This window comes from Phyllobates terribilis, unplaced genomic scaffold (genome assembly GCF_046119375.1).
Source record: "Phyllobates terribilis strain yellow unplaced genomic scaffold, ASM4611937v1 Scaffold_2__4_contigs__length_985480577, whole genome shotgun sequence".
NCBI lineage: Eukaryota > Metazoa > Chordata > Amphibia > Anura > Dendrobatidae > Phyllobates > Phyllobates terribilis.
In genome coordinates, this window is record NW_027362762.1 from 864,927,608 (window position 1) to 864,953,624 (window position 26,017).

Genomic DNA, 26,017 nt, shown 5'->3' on the forward strand with positions numbered 1-26,017 from the left:
GAATTACAACGGACGTTTACAGGGAACCAACATCTACCAATTCATTTCTTCATGCAACATCATCTCATCCTCCATCCACTATCAAGGGAATACCTATGGGCCAATTTTTGAGAGCAAAGAGGATGTGTTCAGAGGATACCGATTTTGAAACTCAAGCTGCTGATCTTAGAAATTGATTTCTAGACAGAGGATATACAATCGGCGTTCTATCAATAGAGGGTGCAAAAGAGCTAAATATATCCCTAGGGAGAAATTAATTTATGGTACGTATGACAAAAACCGAACTAGTTCAGAAAGTCAGGTACGTTTTATCTCCACCTTTAGTGATTGGTGGGATGATTTAAGAAGGATCATGGGAAAACATTGGAATGTCCTCCTTACGGATCCTACCCTTCGTAAGGTTATCCCTCCGTCCCCATTAATGGTAGCCAGGAGAAGCCAAAATCTTAAAGATTTATTGGTGCACAGTCATTATGACTCCCATAATAACCCTAAAATACTTAATCCCAGATTGGGATTCTTTCCGTGTGGCCTTTGTAAAACCTGTTTAAATTTAAATAAATCAGTAAGCTTTGAAAATTTTAATGGAGCTAAAAACTTTCAAATTAGGAAGCACCTTACGTGCTCCTCAAAAGGAGTAATTTACTATGCTAAATGCCCATGTAATCTAATCTACATAGGCCTCACAACTCGGGAGTTAAAAGTGAGGGTTAGAGAACACATTAGAGACATTGAGAAGGCAAACACTATAGATGATTGGACTCTACTGAAAACTCTACCATGTCACTTCAAAATACACCATGAATGTAATCCAGCGGGTTTGAGGATTAAATGTATTGACCAGGTGACAATGGGAATAAGAGGGGGTGATCTGGGTAAACTTTTGGTCCAATATGAGAGCTGATGGATCTATCTGTTGGGTACCCTTACCCCAGAAGACCTTAATGAAAATTTTGGCTTTGGGTCCTTTTTGTAGCTACTCTGTGAGTTTTTTAAGTTGGTATGTATATACTTTTTAATATGTTTGTATGTCTAATTTTTAATTTTATTTATTTATAGTAAACCTACCAGCCGGTGCAATGGAGGTGGATGCCCTATATGTGGAGATCGAGCTTGCCTAATCTTGGGTTACAGTCATGTTCAAGTTCCAATGCGGATGCTTTTCTCTGGCTTTTTGGATGAATATTGGTTTTCCTGACTGATACATGGTTCTGGGATTCCTGCAGAGAAATACTATTTGGATGGACTTTCTATGGACTTATATTCCTATTTTAGGAATGAATATGGCATTTTACCATGTATGTCCCCCCCCCCTTTTTTTTTTTTTTTTTCAACAGTGCACCTCCGCACTATGCACAGTCTATACAGTGCCTACAAGTAGTATTCAACCCCCTGCAGATTTAGCTGGTTGACACATGCGGAATTAAATTGGCATTGTGACATTTGTACTGTAGATCAGCCTGGAAGTGGGAAATACCCTGCAGCAAATTTTTTTTTTTTTTTTTTTTTTTTAAAACGTTAAAAGTTAATTCAGAGTGTCATTTATTATTCAACCCCTCAAACCACAAGAATTCTGTTTGGTCCCCCTAAAGTATTAAGAAGTAGTTCAGGCACCAAGAATAGTGAGCTTCACATGTGTGGATTAAAGATCTCTTTTGCCAGCCTTTTCTGACTATTTAAGACCCTCCCCAAACTTGTGAACAGCACTCAGACATGGTCAACATGGGAAAGACAAAGGAGCATTCCAAGGCAATCAGAGACAAGATCGTGGAGGGTCGCAAGGCTGGCAAGGGGTACAAAACCCTTTCCAAGGAGTTGGGCCTACCTGTCTCCACTGTTGGGAGCATCATCAGTAAGTGGAAGGCTTATGGAACTACTGTTAGCCTTCCACGGCCAGGACAGCCTTTGAAAGTGTCCTCCCGTGCCGAGGCCAGGCTTGTCCGAAGAGTCAAGGCTAACCCAAGGACAACAAGGAAGGAGCTCCGGGAAGATCTCATGGCAGTGGGGACATTGGTTTCAGTCAATACCATAAGTAACGTACTCCACCGCAATGGTCTCCGTTCCAGACGAGCCCGTAAGGTACCTTTACTTTCAAAGCGTCATGTCAAGGCTCGTCTACAGTTTGCTCATGATCACTTGGAGGACTCTGAGACAGACTGGTTCAAGGTTCTATGGTCTGATGAGACCAAGATCGAGATCTTTGGTGCCAACCACACACGTGACGTTTGGAGACTGGATGGCACTGCATACGACCCCAAGAATACCATCCCTACAGTCAAGCATGGTGGTGGCAGCATCATGCTGTGGGGCTGTTTCTCTGCCAAGGGGCCTGGCCATCTGGTCCGCATCCATGGGAAGATGGATAGCACGGCCTACCTGGAGATTTTGGCCAAGAACCTCCGCTCCTCCATCAAGGATCTTAAGATGGGTCGTAATTTCATCTTCCAACAAGACAACGACCCAAAGCACACAGCCAAGAAAACCAAGGCCTGGTTCAAGAGGGAAAAAGTCAAGGTGTTGGAGTGGCCTAGTCAGTCTCCTGACCTTAACCCAATTGAAAACTTGTGGAAGGAGCTCAAGAATAAAGTCCACATGAGACACCCAAAGAACCTAGATAGCTTGGAGAAGATCTGCATGGAGGAGTGGGCCAAGATAACTCCACAGACCTGTGCCGGCCTGATCAGGTCTTATAAAAGACGATTATTAGCTGTAATTGCAAACAAGGGTTATTCCACAAAATATTAAACATAGGGGTTGTATAATAATTGACCCACACTTTTATGTTTAAAATTTAATAAAATTCAACTGAGCAACATAACTTTTTGGTTTGTAAGATTTATGCTTCTGTTCATAAAACCTACTCTCGTTTGCAGTTTGAAGGCTCTAACTTATTTGCATCTTATCAAACCAGCTAAATCTGCAGGGGGTTGAATACTACTTGTAGGCACTGTATATATTGTTTAATATAAATGTAGCACCCTGAGGATTCGGCTGCTACAGGGGTATTGCACCTCAACCCAGAGGTGTGATATTCCACTCCCGGGTAAGGATGGAGTGTGGACCTGAGCTCGGTAGGCTGCATGCACTACACACATCCCATTTCCGAGGAGCAGACCGACGGTACTCCCACTTAGAAATGTGCAGGTACGACCGAGTCTGTTCCTGGCTGGAGTGGGAGGGGGGTGGAACATCCCAAGTAGTGTAGGGGCAGATAGGGGGAGCAGCCTGGGTAAAGATAGGAGCTCATTGGGTGCTGGTCGCCTGAGCTCACACATAGAGGGTGTATATAAGGTGGGCACCATCAGAGATCAGGGTCAGTCTTTGCAGAGGAGTCAGTCTGCCACAGTCAGTCAGTCTGCCAGCCTTTTGCAGAGAGAAGTCAGAGGAGGAAGAGGAGCAGAGAAGCCCCAGAGAGAGAGAGTGGAGCAGAGAAGGAAAGACCCAGAGGAGACAAAGAGAGGACTCTGAGAACCCAAATTCAATCCCCGGGTGAAGAGTCGGCAATAGGGTACCGGATCCCAAACTGGTGGGGGCAAAAGCATACCCTAGCCAGAGACCGGAGGCCGTGGGCAGCGTCTGCCACGGCCACTCACCACATCCACCCCGAAGGCATACCACGTGGAGGGTCAGGGAACCCAAGGCCAAGGGTCTCCCAACAGAAGGCCCGAGGGAGCTGGACCTAGGTGGATCACTAGTGGGGACGGCCAGAGGAAAGGACAGAAGGAGAGCTCAGGGTCACGCTCCGGACTTGTTTGGGGGTTTGCTGAATCCAGGACCTGGTGGACGCAGCACGGCTCGGGTGGTCACTTGAAGCTGGAGTGACCGGAACATCAGCAGTGAGTAAATACCCTAAACTGCACAACCCGACTCTGTCTTCACTTAACATCTATGCTGCACCACCACAACCCCCATCCTCTGCACCTGACCCCCTGAGGCTATACCCCACCCGTTGGGGGTTATACTACCAAAAGCTGCACCAACACCATCAGCCTCAGCGGACCCTGCTGCAGCGGCGGCCATAGTGACCGCAATACAACGGGTGGCGTAGTCGACATTAAGAACTTAATAACATCTGTAGGACTGCCACATACAACTGAGCTTGACACCCTGGGCACGGACCGGGTCACAGCCACTCGGAAGACTACAACTCCCATCTGATCCGGCTCCGGGTATTCCCCTAAAGAATATGGCCCAGGGGGCGCGTCAACTTTGGCGTAGTCGGCAGGATTACGTGCCCACAACAACCGGGTACTGCGTGCCTGAAGAAAAGAACGAGTTTACCTCAAAAAGAAGTCTCCTGCCGGTTCCGGAGGGTCCCCGCCATCGGACCCCATCACAGGTCGATTCCCGCCGGTTGTCCGCCATTAACAGCTTTTTCCCGCCATCTGCAGAGTTTCCCGCCACTGGGAGACGATTCCCGCCATTTCCAAAGGTTTCCCGCCTTGGAAGAGCGGACGCCATTATGGGCGTGCCAGAGGGTGGCAAGAGGCCACCTCCCATCGTGGGCCAGGACCGAAAATGGCGCCAAAAGTGGAAACCGCCCCCACCAACAGAGACTGTGATGCTAGAGGTGTCTGTCAGCGTGAATGAACTGCCCCTGGAGCTGACAATCACCGAGTGGCCCCGGGACCGCCCTCGAAGGGGGAGGACTGAGAAGAAGAGAACAAAGATGGGTGTCGCTTGGAGCAGTCTGGAGCGAGCGCACCCGGAGGCAAGAAGCCTGGAGAAGAGTATCGGAGAAGCTTACCCGGAGATGGCGAGAAAGCAGAGCAGCACCGGCCCGTTGGCCAGGAGCCTGCTAGAAACAGAGGAGGGAGAGCAGAGCAGCACCGGCCCGCTGGCCAGGAGCCTGCTGGAAACAACAGAAGGAGAGCAGAGCAGCACCGACCCGTTGGTCAGGAGCCTGCTGGAAGCAACGACCCCACTAGGCCTAGTGGAGGTCCTAGCACAGCTCCCCCGAGACCGGGAGTGTGCACAGACCGCTCTGGAGGGCCTCGCAAGGAGGATGGCCCGGGTGCAGCGAGAGACGTTGGCGGAGTGGAGCCGTGAGATGGCCCAGCAGACCGAGACCTGTCAGCGGAGCACGCCACCCAAGACGAGGAGACAGACCGCCTCTGAGGATGGCGCGGGAGGACTGAAGGCCGGAGACGGCGCCGAGAAGGGAGCCGAACGAGTGGAGGCAGGTAAAGGGGACGTCTATACCCCAAACCGGGAAACCGCGTACCTGCCCCAGCTCCCCGTCGCAGAGCCCGAAGTCTATCCTGCCGTGCCCGTCGCTGCAACGTCACCGCCGCAGACTAGGCCTCAAACGGGAGCCGCGACCCCTGTGACGTCACACGCCTCGACCCTGAGCGTGACCAAGCAGGAAGTACCACCAGCCTGGTCGCAAGGCCTAGTACCCCCGGGCGCCGCAATACCAACAGCGCCCCCTACCTCCGCGGAGCCCCCGGTCTGGTCGCAGGGCCAAGTAGCCCAGGGCGCCGCCGTCCTTACGGTGCCCTTCACCTTCCAGATACCCCAGGCCTGGCCGCAAGGCCCGGGCAACCCGGGCGCTAACACCACCGCGCCCATAAGACCAAGAGTGCCGCATCTGGGAGAAGATCTGTTCGCCCAGCCTACGTGCCCGGACGGGTCTGAAGCCAAAGGTAACCATAAAGAAAGAGCAGGAGGACGTCGTCGTTAAGTACAGCGAAGCAGAAGCTGTATATAGTTGCCCGTCGGGGCACCGTGAACTGTTACTGCTGATAATATAGTCCCCGTTGGGACCAGCAAGTGTGAACTGTTTATCCCTTAAATCCCACTGACCGAGGACTGAGAGCGGTCATTCCTCCCTAATACCTGGCCGAGGACTGAGAGCGGCCATATCCCTTGTAAATAGTTGCGCGTCCTAAAGCGCCCCCTACCGGTTTTATAGGAAAGCCACGAGTTCCGAAGACTGTCGCACTTTACCCGGTCACACGTTGCACAGTGACCGGAGGAGGAGCAGAGGCGACGAGAATGTTATTTATATGAAAAGTTTTCTGATATATATATGATATTTTATATGTTTTTACTATGTTGTTGATATGAAAAAAAAAATTTTGTATGTTTTGGTGTTGTTTATGTCTTACAGCCCGAGGACGTGCTGTGATTTACCAGGGGGGAATGTAGCACCCTGAGGATTCGGCTGCTACAGGGGTATTGCACCTCAACCCAGAGGTGTGATATTCCACTCCCGGGTAAGGATGGAGTGTGGACCTGAGCTCGGTAGGCTGCATGCACTACACACATCCCATTTCCGAGGAGCAGACCGACGGTACTCCCACTTAGAAATGTGCAGGTACGACCGAGTCTGTTCCTGGCTGGAGTGGGAGGGGGGTGGAACATCCCAAGTAGTGTAGGGGCAGATAGGGGGAGCAGCCTGGGTAAAGATAGGAGCTCATTGGGTGCTGGTCGCCTGAGCTCACACATAGAGGGTGTATATAAGGTGGGCACCATCAGAGATCAGGGTCAGTCTTTGCAGAGGAGTCAGTCTGCCACAGTCAGTCAGTCTGCCAGCCTTTTGCAGAGAGAAGTCAGAGGAGGAAGAGGAGCAGAGAAGCCCCAGAGAGAGAGAGTGGAGCAGAGAAGGAAAGACCCAGAGGAGACAAAGAGAGGACTCTGAGAACCCAAATTCAATCCCCGGGTGAAGAGTCGGCAATAGGGTACCGGATCCCAAACTGGTGGGGGCAAAAGCATACCCTAGCCAGAGACCGGAGGCCGTGGGCAGCGTCTGCCACGGCCACTCACCACATCCACCCCGAAGGCATACCACGTGGAGGGTCAGGGAACCCAAGGCCAAGGGTCTCCCAACAGAAGGCCCGAGGGAGCTGGACCTAGGTGGATCACTAGTGGGGACGGCCAGAGGAAAGGACAGAAGGAGAGCTCAGGGTCACGCTCCGGACTTGTTTGGGGGTTTGCTGAATCCAGGACCTGGTGGACGCAGCACGGCTCGGGTGGTCACTTGAAGCTGGAGTGACCGGAACATCAGCAGTGAGTAAATACCCTAAACTGCACAACCCGACTCTGTCTTCACTTAACATCTATGCTGCACCACCACAACCCCCATCCTCTGCACCTGACCCCCTGAGGCTATACCCCACCCGTTGGGGGTTATACTACCAAAAGCTGCACCAACACCATCAGCCTCAGCGGACCCTGCTGCAGCGGCGGCCATAGTGACCGCAATACAACGGGTGGCGTAGTCGACATTAAGAACTTAATAACATCTGTAGGACTGCCACATACAACTGAGCTTGACACCCTGGGCACGGACCGGGTCACAGCCACTCGGAAGACTACAACTCCCATCTGATCCGGCTCCGGGTATTCCCCTAAAGAATATGGCCCAGGGGGCGCGTCATAAACTTCTTTTTGAACTTTTCTCAATTTTTGTTCAGGTAATCCTCAGTTAGGATTACCTTTTTTTACTTTAGATTCCCGGCATAATTGCACATCAATATGCACCTTGCACTTTTAATGTTTGAGCATTCTCTACAACTATTTATTAATAAATGTTTTTCATCTGACACTTTCCTTCTTGCATCCTCCTTTACATTATGCACATTAGCACTTTAATCTTCACCGGTACACTTTTTTTGCAACTGATATTGTAATTCCCTCAGCACAATATTTTAATCCCCCCTTTTTTATCTCCTCTATCTTGGCATTTTTTCAGCTAATCTCACATTAGCATACTTTGGACGACACCTTTTTTCTTGTTTAAAGAATTTCTTAACATCACCCATTTATATAACGTATGTTATTTCGCACGGGGGGTAAATATCTCACATTAATATACACATTTCCCATTTTAAATTCACAGTTATTTATTATCACCCAACACATTTATTATCATCCACACATAGATATATTTTTTATTTTTCTGATTTCAATAATTTGTTCATCTTTTAATTTTTAATTATTTATTAACTATTGTTCATTTCTGATTAGTGTGGCTTCCCATCTTTTGTTCTGTACTTAGTGCACGGGCCTGACGTGCCCAGGGGATGGGGACGACTCGGCGCCCGGGCCTTGTTGTTGGTTTTGGGGATGCCGCGGTGGCTGGCTCCCAGGCCTGTACCCTGGGGTCACTCTTAAAAGCAAGGAATTGGGGGAAAGGTGTATGGGAAAGGGGAAAGTTCGTGATGCCACCTGTGGTGTCTGGTGAGGATCACCAGCGCTGCGAAAGTCCTCTGAGGCCGGTGTTCAGGCAGCTTAGTTGGTGCGGCTCCCCACAGGTGGAGCGGGGCCTCAGGGCAGCGTAGGAGAAGGGATGCAGGACAGAGAGGACCCAGCCGGGTCAGAGGAAGAATAGAAGAATAGGCACGCACACCGGAGTTCACTTCAGTACCTTTACTGGTGGTGTTTCTGGCACGGTCCAGGGTACTTCAGGGTGAAGGGTGCATAACAGAACTCTCCCCAGTGAGCGGGTGTGGGGCCTCCTGTTTCTTGACTTTCTTTGATAAGTTTTTGACCTGCCTGGAGCTAGGCCTAACTTGGTCTCTGTCTTGCACCGGCTGACCTGGTGGTAGGGCCTTCTGTTGGAGATCACACTCCCTGGTCTCTTGGGCCTCAGTGACTCCTGACCCTGATATGACAGTCAGCTTTTGGTGTTCCTTGGGACATATAGTTCGCCAGGGGTTCCGGTTGTTTCTGCTGGGCATAGAGGTCCCTGCAGACGCGGACCCGGTGTCCGGTAAATGGTCTTGGGGTGAGCTGGCTAAACTCCTCTGCCCCCTATGTAGCTCGCTTACTCCACTTGCCTTCGGCCACGCTCGAGGCCCTCTCTAGGCTTCACACTGGCAGTAGGCCTCGCTACTCTTCACCGCTCTCACGGCGTCGGCATGCCTTAGGCTCACTAACTGAGCTCACTGAGTCTGTACTGACCTAACAATCTCTCTGGCTGCAGCAGACTGGCTGCATACTCCAGGCTGTAGATTCCAGACTGACTGACTGCCTAGCTGCACCTTCCCTTTTTATATCCCTATTCGGGCTCCCTCTGCTGGTCTGAGGTGGAAGGTGGAGGTGTGTGTATGCTATGAGGGCCTCTTGTGGAGGAATCCGTCCATGCACCCCTCTGGGATCTGTGGCACCAATGCGCAGCAGGGCGCCACAGGCCCCTTGTTCACTTTCCTTGCTTAGCGTCAGTACGCATGCTCTGGATCTAAACCTTCTCTGACTTGCGGAAGTGCTCGATCATGTGACCGCGGTGCGTTCCACCTGTGGTCCAGAGAGCGCGATTCCGGAAGTCCCATTTGCAGCAGGAGGATGGATCAGTGCGCATGACGTCGCATATGACGCTAAGCATGTGATGTTGCACCCGCCCCCTGGATGTCCCCATTGATTGGACATTTAGCTTCTCCTAGACTTCCATTGGTTAAACAAGATATTTATACCGGCCTGTATACCCTCCTCTGGTAAGAAGCGATTAAGCGAAACAGCGTCCGTCGGGTGAGGGGAGGACACAGCAGGTGTCCAGCGTCCCAGGACCTACGAGATAATACCTTTTGACCCTCATTGGGGCTTTGCATATTAGTTCTAAGAATTTAATCTGAGCCCATTCCCTTCATTAATATTGGATTAATACTATACATACTCCCCCTGTTGCACTTGCACAGTATTTGGTGAAGTATTGTAAACAGAATAATATGCTATCCCGCTATTTGATTTATCCTGACCTTGTTTAGGTTCATGTTCCTGTGTGCTCCTTTATACGAATACATTGTTTATTACTTATGAGACCGTATTGTGTTTCCTATCACCCCTTTTTTTTGGAGATTTAATCCCTTGTCTATTTTATTATATTTTTATCTATCACTTGAAATAAAATTGTTTATGTTTTATTAATTCATTGTCAGACTCTCTTCTTATCTGGCGGTTATATGCCGTTATAGATCCTTTTGTGTTATAATAATTTTTGAAGTTGTCTGACCTCATGTTATTGGACCATTCTTTGGTGTAACTACAAATTCCAAGTAAAATTGAGATAGTCCCATTACGTATTTTTGTAAAGGTGCTAAAAATATAAGTTATTCCTCATAGTTTTGTGCAGATTTTCAGTTGTGTGACCAAACATTTGTTCAAAGTGCTACAGAATTGTGTTTAATTCTTTAGGCTAACTGGTCAACAGAATCGACTTATCTCATAAGGCTCCTCAAGCAATCACTTATATATGTTCCCGTTTTTGTTGGACAGGTGGGTGTTCGTGGTTAAAAAAGGTTATCAAGATACAGACACATCCATACAAAGCTCTGTCATAACAAAGTTAAAGGGAGTTGCCTTCACAAACACCACTGAACTTGGGCCAAGACTTTGGGACGTGGTGGATTATGTCATACCTCCTCAGGTTGGTGAAACTAGTATTCTTTAAATTATGTAAGTAACAAAACCCAAAACACTGATTTTTATTTTTTTAGGGTGAAAATGTGTTTTTTGTAGTAACGAATTTAATCGTCACCCCTAATCAAAGACAAGAGAAATGCCGTGAGGTAAGGAAAAAAATGAAGCAAATGTTTACGTGTATAAAGATGTACAAATAGTAGGAGGTGTCCATCAGTTTGAAGTTGGTACTTTGAAATTAAAATAAAAGATTATTTTTTCAGAAACAGTGCCACTCTTGTACACACAGTTCAATGTGTCCGATTTCGCATTCATTTCATCTATTTTAATCATATAAATGTAAAAACGCCACTCTGTAGTGTAATTACATCTCTTTCATCTTCTTTACTCATTCCTTTGCAATTTTGGTCTTTTCTCTTCCTAGCTATAATATACAAACTCCAACAAGATCAAGCAGCACTCCGGAAAAAAATGAAGTAAAAAATAAAACAGACTTTATTAGGCCATAATATGTGGCATCATTTTGGCTGAATAAACAATAATGTTCAATGAGTTAAATCGTCACATCTTGTAGACTATTAAAGTCCATTTTTTGGAGTGCTGCCTGATCGATCTGCCTATCTATCTGCCTATCTGCCTCTCTATCTATCTATCTATCTATCTATCTATCTATCTATCTATCTATCTATCTATCTATCTATCTATCGTGCAGAAAGCATTTTGATTACTGCCTTTTCCAGAAACACAATATACTTGTTGGTTTTAACATGCATCATGCAGAAAAACATAATAAAACACATAACTATTTGTGCAATATCTAGTAGGCCTAGCAACAGTGCTAACCACTGAGCCACTGTACTGCTTATAAGACCCATAAGCCATTCAAGCCCACTCTGTATTCACTCACTCCTACAGTAATGCAGCATTGCCACCTAGGATCTGACTCTCAAGGGCTCCGACTTTGCCATCCACCCCCGCTTCCCTCTTATCTACGCCACCTACTTTATTGTAAAACCAAAAGCTTGGGCCAGCAAACCTGTTGGTATAAGTGTAATGTGTAGGTACACATTCACACCGCAGCCACTAACAGATAAGGCCCCGTCACACTTAGTGACGCTGCAACGATCCCGACAACGATATGACCTGTCAGGGATCGTTGCTGCGTCGCTATGTGGTCGCTGGTGAGCTGTCAAACAGGCAGGCTCACCAACGATCAGGGGTGCAGCGACATCATGGAAAGAATCTCTCCACGATGTCCTGCTCCCGGTTGCCAGCCTGCTGCTGAAGCAGGAGCAGGCTGGTAACCATGGTAAACATCGGGTTACTAGGGGCACACGCGCACCTAGTAACCCGTTGTTTATCATGGTTACCACTCTGCTACAGTGAGCGGGAGGTTACCGCTCACTTTAGCAGGCTGGTAACCATGTTAAACATTGGGTTACTAGGGCACACGCGCACCTAGTAACCTGTTGTTTATCATGGTTACCACTCTGCTACAGTGAGCGGCAGGTTACCGCTCACTTTAGCAGGCTCATAACCATGATAAACAACGGGTTACTAGGTGCGTGTGTGCCCCTAGTAACCCGATGTTTATCATGGTTACCAGCCTGCTAAAGTGAGCGGTAACCTCCCGCTCACTGTAGCAGAGTGGTAACCATGATAAACAACGGGTTACTAGGTGCGCGTGTGCCCCTAGTAACCCAATTTTTATCATGGTTACCAGCCTGATCGCTGCTCCCGCTGGTCACACACAGCGATGTGTGCTGACCAGCGGGAGGGCAACGACCAAAAAATGGTCCAGGACACTTTGCAGTGATCAGCGACCTCACAGCAGGGGCCTGACCGCTGCAAAGTGTCACACATAGCGACATCGCTGGTGAGGTTGCTGTTGCGTCACCAAAACCGTGACACGGCAGCGATCTCGCTAGCGATCTCGATATGTGAGACAGGGGCTTTAAACACAAGCTAAAATAAAAACAATGAATGTGTAGTAGTACCCTTCAGTAAGTAGATAAATAGTAGCAGGGTCGGACCGGGGTGTCTGAGGCCCACAGGGGGAATAGACTCTAGGGGCCCACCTACAGCCATATGCAAATACCTGTTATCCGCTATCCGTGTTATAGTGGAGCATTGACTGGCGGCTCCTGCACATCTACTGTGCACACACTATAATTGGGATGTACAATTACGGTAGTTTGCATTAAAGGGCTTCTTTGGTTAAAACAAGTTATCACCGATCCATGGGATCCACAGGATAAGTGATCACTTATTGATCGTTTGGGTCCGAACATTGGAAAACGCACCTATCGGAAGAATGGGGAAGTTTTATCCCTGACAGGACACTTATCGCCATTTTAAAATGCAGCGACAGGTGGGACGTCTGACCGCAGCCTCATTCATTCTCTTGGGGGCTTCCAAAAGAGAGCAGTGCTCACAGCCACTGAGGGAATGAATGGATCAGTGGTCGCATCTCACATGCCGCTCCAGTCTAATGGGGAGAAAAGCTCCACATTCTGCTGATTGTGTGCCAGCAGTCAGACCCCCACCAATTAATATTATCACTGATCCTGTGGAGAGGTGATTACTTGTTTTCACCAGAGAACCCCTGTAAGTGCATCTCTGCCGCTCTGGTCCAAGTATTTAATCTCTAAGGCCACGGCCCTACTATCAGTATTCGGTCAGTATCCGGTCAGTATTTTTTCTCAGGAGTGGGAGCCAAAACCAGGTGAGGAACAATCAGAGAAAATGTATAATAGAAACAAGTCACCAATTCTGCATTTATCACCCACTACTGGTTTTGTCCTTCACTCCTGAAAAAAAATACTGACCAAATACTGATAGTGGGGCTGTGACCCAATGGAAAAAAATCTTTTCCTAGTTAATATCAGCAAAAACAAATGACCGCCATACACAACACAGTCCACTATACCAACATCAATAATACTACATACAAAAGGGACACATATCACCACACCATGACCAGATCACATATTACCACCACATAGTGACCGAATAATACCACATACAAGGAACAAATACAGCCACACCATAACCAGACAACATATTACCACCACAAAGTGACCAAATACTACAATACTGATCATGAATACAAACCACAATACTAACAACACTGTTATTACCACCAGCGACATTATACACAGGAGCTCTGTATGTAGTGTCAGTGTAGAGGTAACACAGTGATCACCAGTGACATTATAAATAGGAGCTCTGTATATAGTGAATAGGTAATACAGTGGTCACAGACATACACAGGAGCTCTGTATATACTATATACACACGTGGTCAAAATTGTTGGTACCCCTCGTTTAATGAAAGAAAATTCCACAATGGTCACAGAAATAACTTGAATCTGCCAAAAGTAATAATAAATTAAAAATGAAAATGAACAAATGAAAGTCAGACATTGCTTTTCAACCATGCTTCCACAGAATTTAAAAAAAAATTAAACTCATGAAATAGGCCTGGAAAGAAATGATGGTACCCCTGAAAATAATGTGACAAAAGGGACATGTTAAATCAAGTTGTGTCCACTAATTAGAATCACAGGTGTCTACAATCTTGTAATCAGTCAGTGGGCCTGTATATAGGGCTACAGATACTCACTGTGCTGTTTAGTGACATGGTGTGTACCACACTCAACATGGACCAGAGGAAGCAAAGGAAAGAGTTGTCTCAGGAGATTAGAAAGAAAATTATTGACAAGCATGTTTAAGGTAAAGGTCTTAAGACCATCTCCAAGCAGCTTGATGTTCCTGTGATACAGTTGCACATATTATTCAGAAATTTAAGATGCATGGGACTGTAGCCAATCTCCCTGGATGTGGCTGCAGGATGAAAATTGATGACAAATCAAAGAGATGGATAATACGAATAGTAACAAAAGAGCGCAGGATAACTTCTAACGAGATTAAGGTGAACTTCAAGCTCAAGGAACATCAATGTCAGATCGCACCGTCCATTGTTGTTTGATCCAAAGTGGACTTCAGGGGAGACGACCAAGGAGAACACCATTGTTGAAAAAAATCATAAAAAAGCCAGACTGGAATTTTCCAAACTACATGTTGACAAGCCACAAAGCTTCTAGGAGAAGGTCCTATGGACAGATGAGACAAAATGGAAGTTTTTGACAAGGCACATCAGCTTTATGTTCACAGATGGAAAAATGAAGCATATCAACAAAAGAACACTGTCCCTACTGTGAAACATGGAGGAGGCTCTGTTATGTTCTGGGATGCTTTGCTGCATCTGACAGAGGGTGTCTTAAATCTGTGCAGGGTACAATGAAATCTCAAGACTATCAAGGGATTATAGAGAGAAATGTGCTGCCCAGTGTCAGAAAGCTTGGTCTCAGTCGCAGGTCATGGGTCTTGCAACAGGATAATGACCCAAAACACACAGCTAAAGACACCCAAGAATGGCTAAGAGGAAAACATTGGACTATTCTGAAGTGGCCTTCTATGAGCCCTGACCTAAATCCTATTGAGCAACTTTGGAAAGAGCTGAAACATGTTGTCTGGAAAAGACAACCTTCAAACACAAGACAACTGGAGCAGTTTGCTCATGAGGAGTGGGCCAAAATACCTGTTGAGAGGTGCAGAAGTCTCATTCACAGTTACAGGAATCATTTGATTGCAGTGATTGCCTCAAAAGGTTGTTCAACAAAATATTAAGTTAAGAGTACCATCATTTCTGTCCAGGCCTATTTCATGAGTTTAATTTTTTTTTAAATCTGTGGAAGCAGGGTTGAAAAGCAATGACTGACTTCCATTTGTTCATTTTCATAGATTTTTAATTTATTATTACTTTTGTCAGATTCAAGTTATTTCTGTGACCATTGTGGGTTTTTCTTTCATTAAACGAGGGGTACCAACAATTTTGACCACGTGTGTAACTGATCTCTTCTAGAGCACATTCCCACTTCCCCCCCCCGACTTCTACACTACACCAGTTGAAGAAAAAAAGCGATATAGTGAAGCCCTGCACAGTAACAGGACCCCCCTTTTGTCCCATGCCATGGAAAGCAGTTTCCTAAAAAGTAAATTATATTACAGAAGTAATAATGTCCCTAATTGGACTCTAAAGTAATAATGTTCCCCACTCGCCACCATAAACTAATAATGTATGTTCCTCAATCTGGCCCCCAAACAGTAATTAAGTCCCTTGCCCAGCCTGGTACCCCCATATATCCATCCTGCCCCCCCTCCTGCATATATCCATCCTGACACCCCCCTTATATCCCTTCTGGCACCCGTATGTCCAGTGTGACCCCTCCATATATTTATCCTAGCCCACGTGTATCGAGCCTGCCCCCTCCCATATACCCATCCTAGGCCCCCATGTGTCCAGCCTGTCCCCCCCCATATATCCATCCTGGCCTTTGTGTGTCCATCCTGCCCCCCCATATATCAGTCCTGGCCCCCATGTGTCCAGCCTGCCCCCTCCCATATATCCGTCCTAGCCCCCCATATATCCATCTTGGCCTCCATGTGTCCCGCCTGCCCCCACATATCCATCCTGGCCTCCATGTGTCCAGCCTGCCCTCCCATATATCCATCCTGGCCCCCACCCCCTGCATATATCCATCCTGACCCCCCCCCATATATACCTTCTGGCCCCCATATGTCCAGCGTGGCACCTCCATATATTATTCTAGCCCACGCGTATCGAGCCTGCCCCCCACATATCTTAGCCCCCCGTGTGTCAAGCCTGCTTCCCCCACATATCCATCCTGGCCTCCATGTGTCCAGCCTGCCCCCCCACATATCCGTTCTGGCCTCCATGTGTCCAGCCTGCCCCCTCCTATATATCTATCCTAGCCCCCATGTGTCCAGCCTGCCCCCCCATATATCCATCATGGCCTCCATGTGTCTAGCCTGCCCCCCTCCTGCATATATCCATCCTGACACCCCCCATATATCCCTTCTGGCTCCCATATGTCCAGTGTGACCCCTCCATATATTTATCCTAGCCCATGCGTATCGAGCCTGCCCCCCCACATATCTTAGCCCCCCATGTGTCAAGCCTGCCCCCCCCACATATCCATCCTGGCCTCCATGTGTCCAGCCTGCCCCCCCCACATATCCGTCCTGGCCTCCATGTGTCCAGTCTGCCCCCTCCTATATATCCATCCTAGCCCCCACGTGTTCAGCCTGCCCCCCCATATATCCATCCTGGCCTCCATGTGTCCAGCCTGCCTCCCCATATATCCATCCTGGCCTCCATGTGTCCAGCCTGCCCCCCATTTACCCATCCTGCCCCCCCTTCCCATGTGTCCAGCCAAGCTCCCCCCTTATGTGTCCAGCCACCCCCCCTTTACATGTCCAGCCACCCTCCCTTATGTGTCCATCCAGGCTCCCCCCGTAATGTGTCCAGCCATGCTTCCCCCCTCATATGTCCAGCCAGGCTCCCCCCCTCATGTGTCCAGGCAGCCGCCCTTATGTCTCCAGCCCCCCTTATGTCTCCAGCCAGGCCCCCCTTTATGTGTCCATCCAGCTCCCCTCCTTATGTGTCCAGCCAGCCCCCCCTTATGTGTCCGGCCAGGCTTCCCTCTTATATGTCCAGCCAGCCCCCCCTAATGTGTCCAGCCGCCACCCCCCTTGTGTGTCCATCCGGGCCCCCCCTTGTGTGTCCATCTGGGCCCCCCCTTGTGTTTTCAGCCAGGTTTCCCCCTTGTGTGTCCAGCCAGCCCCCTTTATGTGTCCATCCAGCCCCCCCCTTATGTGTCCATCCAGGCTTCCCCTTTATGTGTCCATCCAGCCCCCCCTTATGTGTCCATCCAGCCCCCACTCCCCTTGTGTGTGCAGCCAGACCCCCCCTTGTGTGTCCAGCCAGGGTTCCCCCTTGTGTCCATCCGGGGCCCCCCCCTTGTGTGTCCAGCCAAGGTTCCCCCTTGTGTGTCCAGCCAGGGTTCCCCCCTGTATGTCCATCCAGGGTTCCCCCTTGTGTGTCCAGCCAGGCCCTCCTTGTGTGTCCAGCCAGGGCCCTCCTTGTGTGTCCAGCCAGGCCCTCATCCCATTCTGCATCCACTCATATACATATACACACACACTCACAAAGATACCTCTTACCTTCCTGTGCTCCTGTGCGGTGTTCTCCTTCTCCGGTGGCAGAGTTGCGCGCCTCCTTCATAGCAGGCGCATGACGATGACGTCAGCTTCAGTTGCTTCACTGGGACATGCGCCGCGGAGGTTCAGGTAATGAACGCTGCATGCACGCGTCCCTTCATACACTGTGCCTGCGCTTTTAAAGGGCCCGTGCCCCTTAAAACCGCAGGGTTTTTTTTTTTCGTTCTCTTCTCCCCCCTCTCCTCTGCAGCAGGGGGCGGGGCCCACCGGGGAAATTCCCAGTACCCCGCCAGCCCAGTCCGACCCTGAATAGTAGTAATACATGTAGAAGCTTAGGGTCCTTAGTTGACATGTTTTTGATCAAATAAGCGTAAAAGCCATCTCACCACAGCAAGGTATACCCAATCTGGATGGTCCCTAACTCTAGTGTCTTACGTTGCTATATGCCAACAGGCCTCAAAATAGACATTGCAGAGAAGGACCTAGTCCTGACTGTTTAACAGCTGCCTGTGGAAAGCTCAATAGACAAGGTGCACAGTTCAAGGGAAACAGGGATGGGGTACACCCTTATATGTTTGCTTAATATCATTGGAACTTTACTATCGGATCTCACCCAAGGTTTACAGGGTAAGTAGACCTCACCATATCAATCTATTGGTCTACAGGGATCTCCTCAGTTCCACATGAGAACCCAGCTACTGGACTGAGACATGCTTTACTGGACTGCACAATCTTGGACTATCATCACCTAAAAGCCTTGCTTTTAGAGTAGATTATCACATCCCCTTAGTGAAAATTGGACATAACTGTTCTTCCGTGTCGGGCTCCGAGAGTGTGGAAGGAGCTAAGGAGCTGAGCTCTCTCCACACATGGTAGTTGCCGACTGTGTTACATAGCGAGCATCGGTCACTAACAGCCATGGCCGGAGCTAAAATCAGATTGCTGCTGTTAATCACTTGTCAAGCACTGACAGCGCCATTTAGATGGAATGCTCGGATGTCATTCGAGTGCGATCTGATTTTCACAGATTGAATGGAGAATATGAAGAAACTATTTTTTATTTTTCTCAACATCCGAGAAAATCGGATCACACTGTGATCAATCTCTGATCAAAGTCTGAACAGAGTGTGTTTAGCATAATCGGACTGATTTTCTCAGATGAAAGAAAAGAAAAGGGGATAAAAACAGAGTAAAAATGAAACTCGCTATGGGAGGGAAGAGTTTAAAGGGGTCACTTTTTTTTTGGGAAGTGCATTGAGGTGAAGGGTGCATTGCTGGAAAAGGGAAGAAAAAAAAAAAAAAACTCTTTAAATCTCTTAGTTTGCGAGTGTGAACGAGCTGCGTGTGTCCGGAGCGTAAGTGCGAACGAAAGTAAGTGTGTGACTTGTTTTTCAGTGACTTGGATTCAGGGAGTTTGGAAGGGAGGACTTTGGACTGAATTGCTGACTGTATTTCATTAATTCTTTACTTTACTTTTTACTTAACATTCTGTATATTGCAATCCCCATTAGGAAATGAGCTCCATTATTGACAATGCTATCCAGTGTATATCTTGCCACATGTATGTATTCCTTGAACAGCCGGTCGAGGTTGCTTACTGCTGCGCGAGATGTGTGCACGTTGTGCGTTTGGAAGCCCAGATACTGGATCTAAATGAGCAGCTGGCAACACTGAGATCCATTGACAACATGGAAAGGAGTCTGCTGCTCACTGAGCAGCAGCTCACTGGGGTAGATGTGGGGGAGGGTGGTAGTCGGGAGCTGCAGGACAGTGAGATCGCTAGTTGGGTGACAGAAGGGGTGGTAGAGGGAAGAATGCCAGGGAGGCTAGTCCTGATCTTGCACACCCCAATAAGTTTGCAAAGTTGGCAGATGAGGGGAGTGACGGTACAAGGGTAGCACTACTGTAGCAAGGCATGTCCCCTGAAAGCCGGAGGAGTGTCAGCTCCAGTAAAGAGGGAAATAGGAGAGTAGGGCAGGCCAGGCAGGTGCTGGTAGTGGGGGACTCAATTATTAGGGGAACAGATAGGGCAATCTGTCACAAAGACAGGGATCGTCGAACAGAGTGCTGCCTACCTGGCGCTCGAGTCCGGCACATCGCAGATCGGGTTACAGATTACTGGGAGGGGCTGGTGAGGACCCAGCGGTCATGGTGCACATTGGCACAAATGACAAAGTTAGAGGTAGGTGGAAGGTCCTTAAAGATGATTTCAGGGAATTAGGCTGCAAGCTGAAAGCAAGGACCTCCAAGGTGGTATTCTCTGAAATACTACCGGTACCACGTGCCACGCCAGAGAGGTAAAGGGAGATTAGGGAGATAAATAAGTGACTCAAGAACTGGTGTAGGAAGGAGGGATTTGGGTTCCTGGAGTACTTGGCCGACTTCTCAGTTGGCTACAGACTCTACGCTAGGGACCTTAATGGGGAGGGTGCAGCTGTGCTGGGGGAGAAAATGGCTAGAAGGTTGGAGGAGTGTTTAAACTAGGGATTGGGGGGGAGGGTATTCATTTTATAGGTGGGGAAGATAGTGCAGATAGTGACCTGGGCACAAATAAAGAAACTGGGGGTGGGGTTAGAACAGTCAATAAAGTAAGAAGGAATAGAGGTACAGAGAGATACATAAAATGCATGTACACTAATGCCAGAAGCCTCACCAACAAAATGGAGGAATTAGAATTAATTTTGTTGGAAAATAATTATGACATGGTAGGGATATCTGAGACATGGCTGGAGGAGAGCCATGACTGGGCAGTTAATTTACAGGGCTATAGTCTGTTCAGAAGTGACCGTACAAACAAGCGAGGGGGGGGGGTGTTTATATGTAAAATCATCCTTAAAACCTGTCTTGCGGGAGGATATATGTGGATCTAATGAAAATGTAGAGTCCCTGTGGGTGGAGATAAGGGGAGGGGGAAAAAATAATAAATTACTGATAGGGGTTTGTTATAAGTCTCCAAAAATAATGGAAGTAGCGGAGAATATCCTCGTAAAGCAAATAGATGAAGCAGCGACTCAAGGAGAAGTCATTATTATGGGAGACTTCAACTACCCTGAAATACATTGGGGGACAGAAACATGTAGTTCAAGCAAAGGAAATAGGTTTTTTGACTAATATGAGAGACAATTACCTTTCACAGCTGGTTCAGGACCCAACAAGAAGGGGGGCACTGCTAGACCTAATATTAACCAATAGGCCAGACCGCATATCAAATATACGAGTTGGGGGTCACTTAGGTAATAGTGATCACAAAATAATACGTTTTCATGTAACCTTTAATAAGATGTGTAGTAGAGGGGTTACAAGGACACTAAACTTCAGGAAGGCAAATTTCCAACGGTTAAGAGATGATTTTAGTGCAATAAACTGGGACGATATCCTGAGACATAAAGCTACACAAAGCAAATGGGAGACATTTATTAACATCCTGAATAGGACCTGTGCACAATATATACCCCTTGGGAATAGATATGCTAGAAATAGGAGGAAACCACTATGGCTAAATAGAGCTGTAAGGGGCGCAATAAGTGACAAAAAGAAAGCATTTAGAGAACTAAAGCAAGTAGGTAGTGATGAGGCATTAAATAAATATAGAAAATTAAATAAATTATGTAAAAAACAAATCAAGGCAGCAAAGATTGAGGCAGAGAGAATCATTGCCAGAGAAACTAAAAATAACCCCAAAATATTCTGGGTGAAATGGTGGATGAGGATGAGGAAAAAGCCAATATGCTAAATGATTTTTTTTCAACCGTATTTACACAAGAAAATCGCATGACAGAACACATGATTAGTGATAACAAAAATTCTCCAGTAAATGTCACTTGCTTAACCCAGCAGGAAGTACGGCAGCGTCTAAAAATCACTAAAGTTGACAAATCCCCGGGCCCGGATGGGATACACCCGCGAGTACTGCAGGAATTAAGTAACGTCATAGATAGACCATTATTTACAATCTTTAAAGATTCCATAATAACAGGGTCTGTACCACAGGACTGGCGTATAGCAAATGTGGTGCCAATATTCAAAAAGGGGACAAAAACTGAACTTGGAAATTATAGGCCGGTAAGCTTAACCTCTACTGTGGGTAAAATCCTGGAGGGTTTCCTAAGAGATGCTATACTAGAGTATCTGAAGAAGAATAACCTCATGACCCAATATCAACATGGGTTTACGAGGGACCGTTCCTGTCAAACTAATCTGATCAGTTTTTATGAGGAGGCAAGTTCTGGACTGGACCAAGGAAATGCAGTGGATGTTGTGTATATGGACTTTTCAAAAGCTTTTGATACGGTTCCACACAAAAGGTTGATACATAAAATGAGAACAATGGGGATAGGGGAAAACATATGTATGTGGGTTAAGAATTGGCTCAGTGATAGGAAACAAAGGGTGGTTATTAATGGAAAACACTCAGACTGGGTCTCAGTTAACAGTGGGGTACCACAGGGGTCAGTATTGGGCCCCCTTCTTTTTAACATATTTATTAATGACCTTGTAGGGGGCATACAGAGTAATATTTCAATATTTGCAGATGACACTAAACTCTGCAGGGTAATCAATACAGAGGAGGACAATTTTATATTACAGGAGGATCTATGTAAACTAGAAGCTTGGGCTGATAAATGGCAAATGAGCTTTAAGGGTATGTGCACACGATGCAGAAATGCTCAGGATTTTTTCCTGAGCGTTTCTGCATCTCTCTGGCAGGAAAAAATGCATGCGGATTGTACATGCGGTTTCCTGCCAGGGACATGCGGAAATGAAGCGGTCTTCACTTTCATTTCCGCATGCGGGTTGACAAGCGCTTCCCAAGCGATTTTAGCATCACTTGGAAAGTGCTTGTCAACTTCACACTATATAAATCCATGCAACCGGCATGGATTTATATAGTGTGTGATGTCAAAAAATAAAAAATAAATCTATACTTTACCCTCTGATGGCCCCCGGTGTCCTGCTTCATCGGTCCCGGCTGCCGGCAGTGAAGACTGTAGGACCTTCCGACGTCAGCGTCACGTGACCCGTCACATGACTCTGACGTCAGCGAAGGTCCTTCATTCAACCGCGAAGTGCGCGGGAAGCCGGCAGGACGCAGCGCGGGCCGTCAGAAGGTGAGAATATATATTTTTTATTTTATTCTTTTTTTTTTAATGGTACCTGGGTCTGGATGAGAGTTCTCTCATCCACACCCGGGTACCATCCGCACATTAGACCGCATGGAATGCGCATCAACATATACAGTGATGCGGATTCCATGCGGTCTAATGCAAGTCAATGGCGGCAAAAGAGCAGCGTTTCCGCAAAATTAATTGACATGCTGCGGATTTTTGACCGCAGCGTTTACGCTGCGGAAAAATCCGCATCATGGGCACAGCACATGCGGATTTCCATTGGGGAACATTGCTGCCCTTCTACCATGCGTTTTTCATGCGTTTCCGCGGCGTTTACGCAACTGCAAAAACGCCGCGTAAACGCATGAAAAACGCATCGTGTGAACTCAGCCTAATGGGGATAAATGTAAGGTAATGCACTTGGGCAGAGGAAATAAAATGTATAATTATATGCTTAATTGTAAAACACTGGGCAAAACTGTAACTGAAAAAGACCTGGGTGTATTGGTGGACGACAAGCTCACGTTTAGTGGCCAGTGTCAGGCAGCTGCTGCAAAGGCAAATAAAATAATGGGATGCATTAAAAGAGGCATAGATGCTCATGAGGAGAACATAATTTTACCTCTATACAAGTCATTAGTGCGACCACACTTAGAATAATGTGTACAGTTCTGGTCTCCGATGTATAAGAAAGACATAGCTGAACTAGAGCGGGTGCAGAGAAGAGCGACCAAGGTTATTAGAGGACTGGGGGGTCTGCAATACCAAGATAGGTTATTACACTTGGGGTTATTTACTGTGGAAAAAAGAAGGCTTAGTGATCTTATTACTATGTACAAGTATATCAGGGGACAGTACAAAGACCTTACAACTGATCTTTTTACTCTGAGGCCTGAGACGGGAACAAGGGGGCATCTTCTACGTCTGGAGGAAAGAAGGTTTAATCATAATCACAGACGGGGATTCTTTACTGTAAGAGCAGTGAGACTATGGAGCTCTCTGCCGCATGATGTTGTAATGAGTGATTCACTATTAAAATTTAAGAAGGGCCTGGATGCCTTTCTTGAAAAGTATAATATTACAGGTTATAAATACTAGATTCCTTGATAGGGCGTTGATCCAGGGAACTAGTCTGATTGTCGTATGGAGTCGGGAAGGAATTTTTTTCCCCAATGTGGAGCTTAGTGTTTGCCACATGTTTTTTTTTTGCCTTCCTCTGGATCAACATGTTAGGCTATGGGTTGAACTAGATGGACTTAGTCTTCCTTCAACCTTAAAAACTATGTTATTATGTTACTATGTTACTACTTAACCACAATTTTTCTCAAGGGGCCTCAGTTGCAGAGAGGATCATACCTCCACCTGTCTCAATCTTAGGGCTCATTCAGACAATTTTCTCTTAGGACTTCTAACCGTGTGCCTCACAATATTATGGAGACATATTCAATATTGCACCAAGTGTTGGATTAAAAAAAGCAATGCAAGTCTACGGATCTATGAAAAATCGGACAGTACTCAGATGTCATCTGAATGCTGTCCATTTTTTCACAGATTGCTACATAGGAGAAGGTAGAGAAACTTTTTTTTCTAATCTGAAAAAAGCTGACAAAACTTGATCCAAATTTTGATGAAACTTGAATGATGCTCTGATGAAAATTTTATGAAACTCTGAATAAATTGACTGATGAAACTAGGACGTCCGTTTTTCTCATACATAAATGAGTCTTACAATTTCCTCACAGCCCATTTCAGAGCTACAGAAATAGCAGTTTGTCAGAATTTTAAACCACTCTCCTTCTTGGCCTGAGGCCAGGGTCAGACGAGTGATTCAGAGGCGTAGCTAGGGTTTTGGTTCGGAGGGGAGAAACTTCTGAATGGGCTCCTAACCAGGTAACCCTGATTACGACTATGGTGGCGCACCCTAATAGTGGATGTAGGAGAACCTCAGCAGATGACTGTGCTGTTATTAAAAAAAATCTCTATACAAAGACCAGCACTGATACTACCGCCATATGGTGACATAATGGTAGATACCAGTCCTCCAGAACATATAAGAGATCACAGTACAGACATATATAGTAACTTACAGCTGATGTTCTTTCTGCTGGAATCATTCACTTCCTGTGTTTTGCATCTGACCCAGACTGGCACGACAACTTCTACAGCCACGACTCATCTGCAGAGAATACAACAAAGACACATTTGACTTCTCACATTTCCCATAGTCCTCCATACAGTATTATGCACTCCCCATAGGACTCCATATAGTGTAATGCACTCCCCATAGGCCTCTATATAGTATAATGCACTCCCCATAGGCCTCCATACAGTATAATGCACTCCCCATAAGCCTCCATATAGTATAATGCCCTCCCCATAGGCCTCCATATAGTATAATTCACTCCCCATAGGCCTCCATATAGTATAATGCACTCCCTATAGGCTTCCATATAGTATAATGTGCTCCCCATAGGCCTCCATATAGTATAATGCACACCCCATAGTCCTTCATTTAGTATAATGCACTCCCTACAGGCCTCCATATAGTATAATATAGTATAATGCACAACCCATAGGTCTCTATATAGTATAATGCACTCCTTGTAGGCCACCATATAGTATAATGCACTCCCCATAGGCCTCCATACAATATAATGAACTCCCCATAAGCCTCCATATAGTATAATGCATCTCATAGTCATCCATACAGTATAACGCACTTCCCATAGGCCACCATATAGTATAACACACTCCCCATAGGCCTCCATATAGTATAATGTCCTCCCTATAGGCCTCCATATAGTATAATGCACACCCCATAGTCCTTCATATAGTATTATGACCTCCCTACAGGCCTCTATATAGTATAATCCATACCCCATAGGCCTGCATATAGTATAATACACACCCCATAGGTCTATATATAGTATAATGCATTCCGCATAGGCCTCCATACAGTATAATGCGTTCCCCATAGGCCTCCATACAGTATAATGCATCACATAGTCCTCCATACAGTATAATGCACTTCCCATAGGCCACCATATAATATAATGCACTTCCCATAGACCTCTATATAGTGTAATGCACTTACCATAGGCCTCCATATAGTATAATGTGCCCCATAGCCCTCCATATAGTATAATGCACTCCTCATAGGCCTCTATATAGTATAATGCACTTCCCATAGGCATCCATATAGTATAATGAACACCCGATAGTCCTCCATTCAGTATAATGCACTCCCCATAGACCAACATACAGTATAATGCACGCCTTGGCCCACTCAATAGATTCCATGCCAGGTCAGCCATGGTCACCTAGACTCCATGGCCTTCACTGCCACTGTATGAAATTCAATAATTGCCCAGAATAGGGTCAAAGAAAAATGGCCAGGCCAAATATGTACAGTGGAGAAAATAAGTATTTGATACACTGCCGATTTTGCAAGTTTTCGCTCCTATA

The 26,017-nt window shown here is 46.7% G+C and overlaps 1 protein-coding gene across 4 annotated transcripts in view; it reads left to right on the forward strand.

The window, feature by feature from the left end:
- The window catches only part of P2RX5 (purinergic receptor P2X 5), a 127,338-nt gene that overhangs the window by 40,262 nt on the left and 61,059 nt on the right, over positions 1-26,017 (forward strand). For all 4 annotated transcript variants that reach the window (XM_073668028.1, XM_073668024.1, XM_073668025.1 and 1 more), the window contains exons 2-3: positions 10,216-10,366; positions 10,437-10,508. In XM_073668028.1, coding sequence (XP_073524129.1) covers positions 10,216-10,366; positions 10,437-10,508 — 223 coding nt within the window. The remainder of the gene's footprint in view (positions 1-10,215; positions 10,367-10,436; positions 10,509-26,017) is intronic.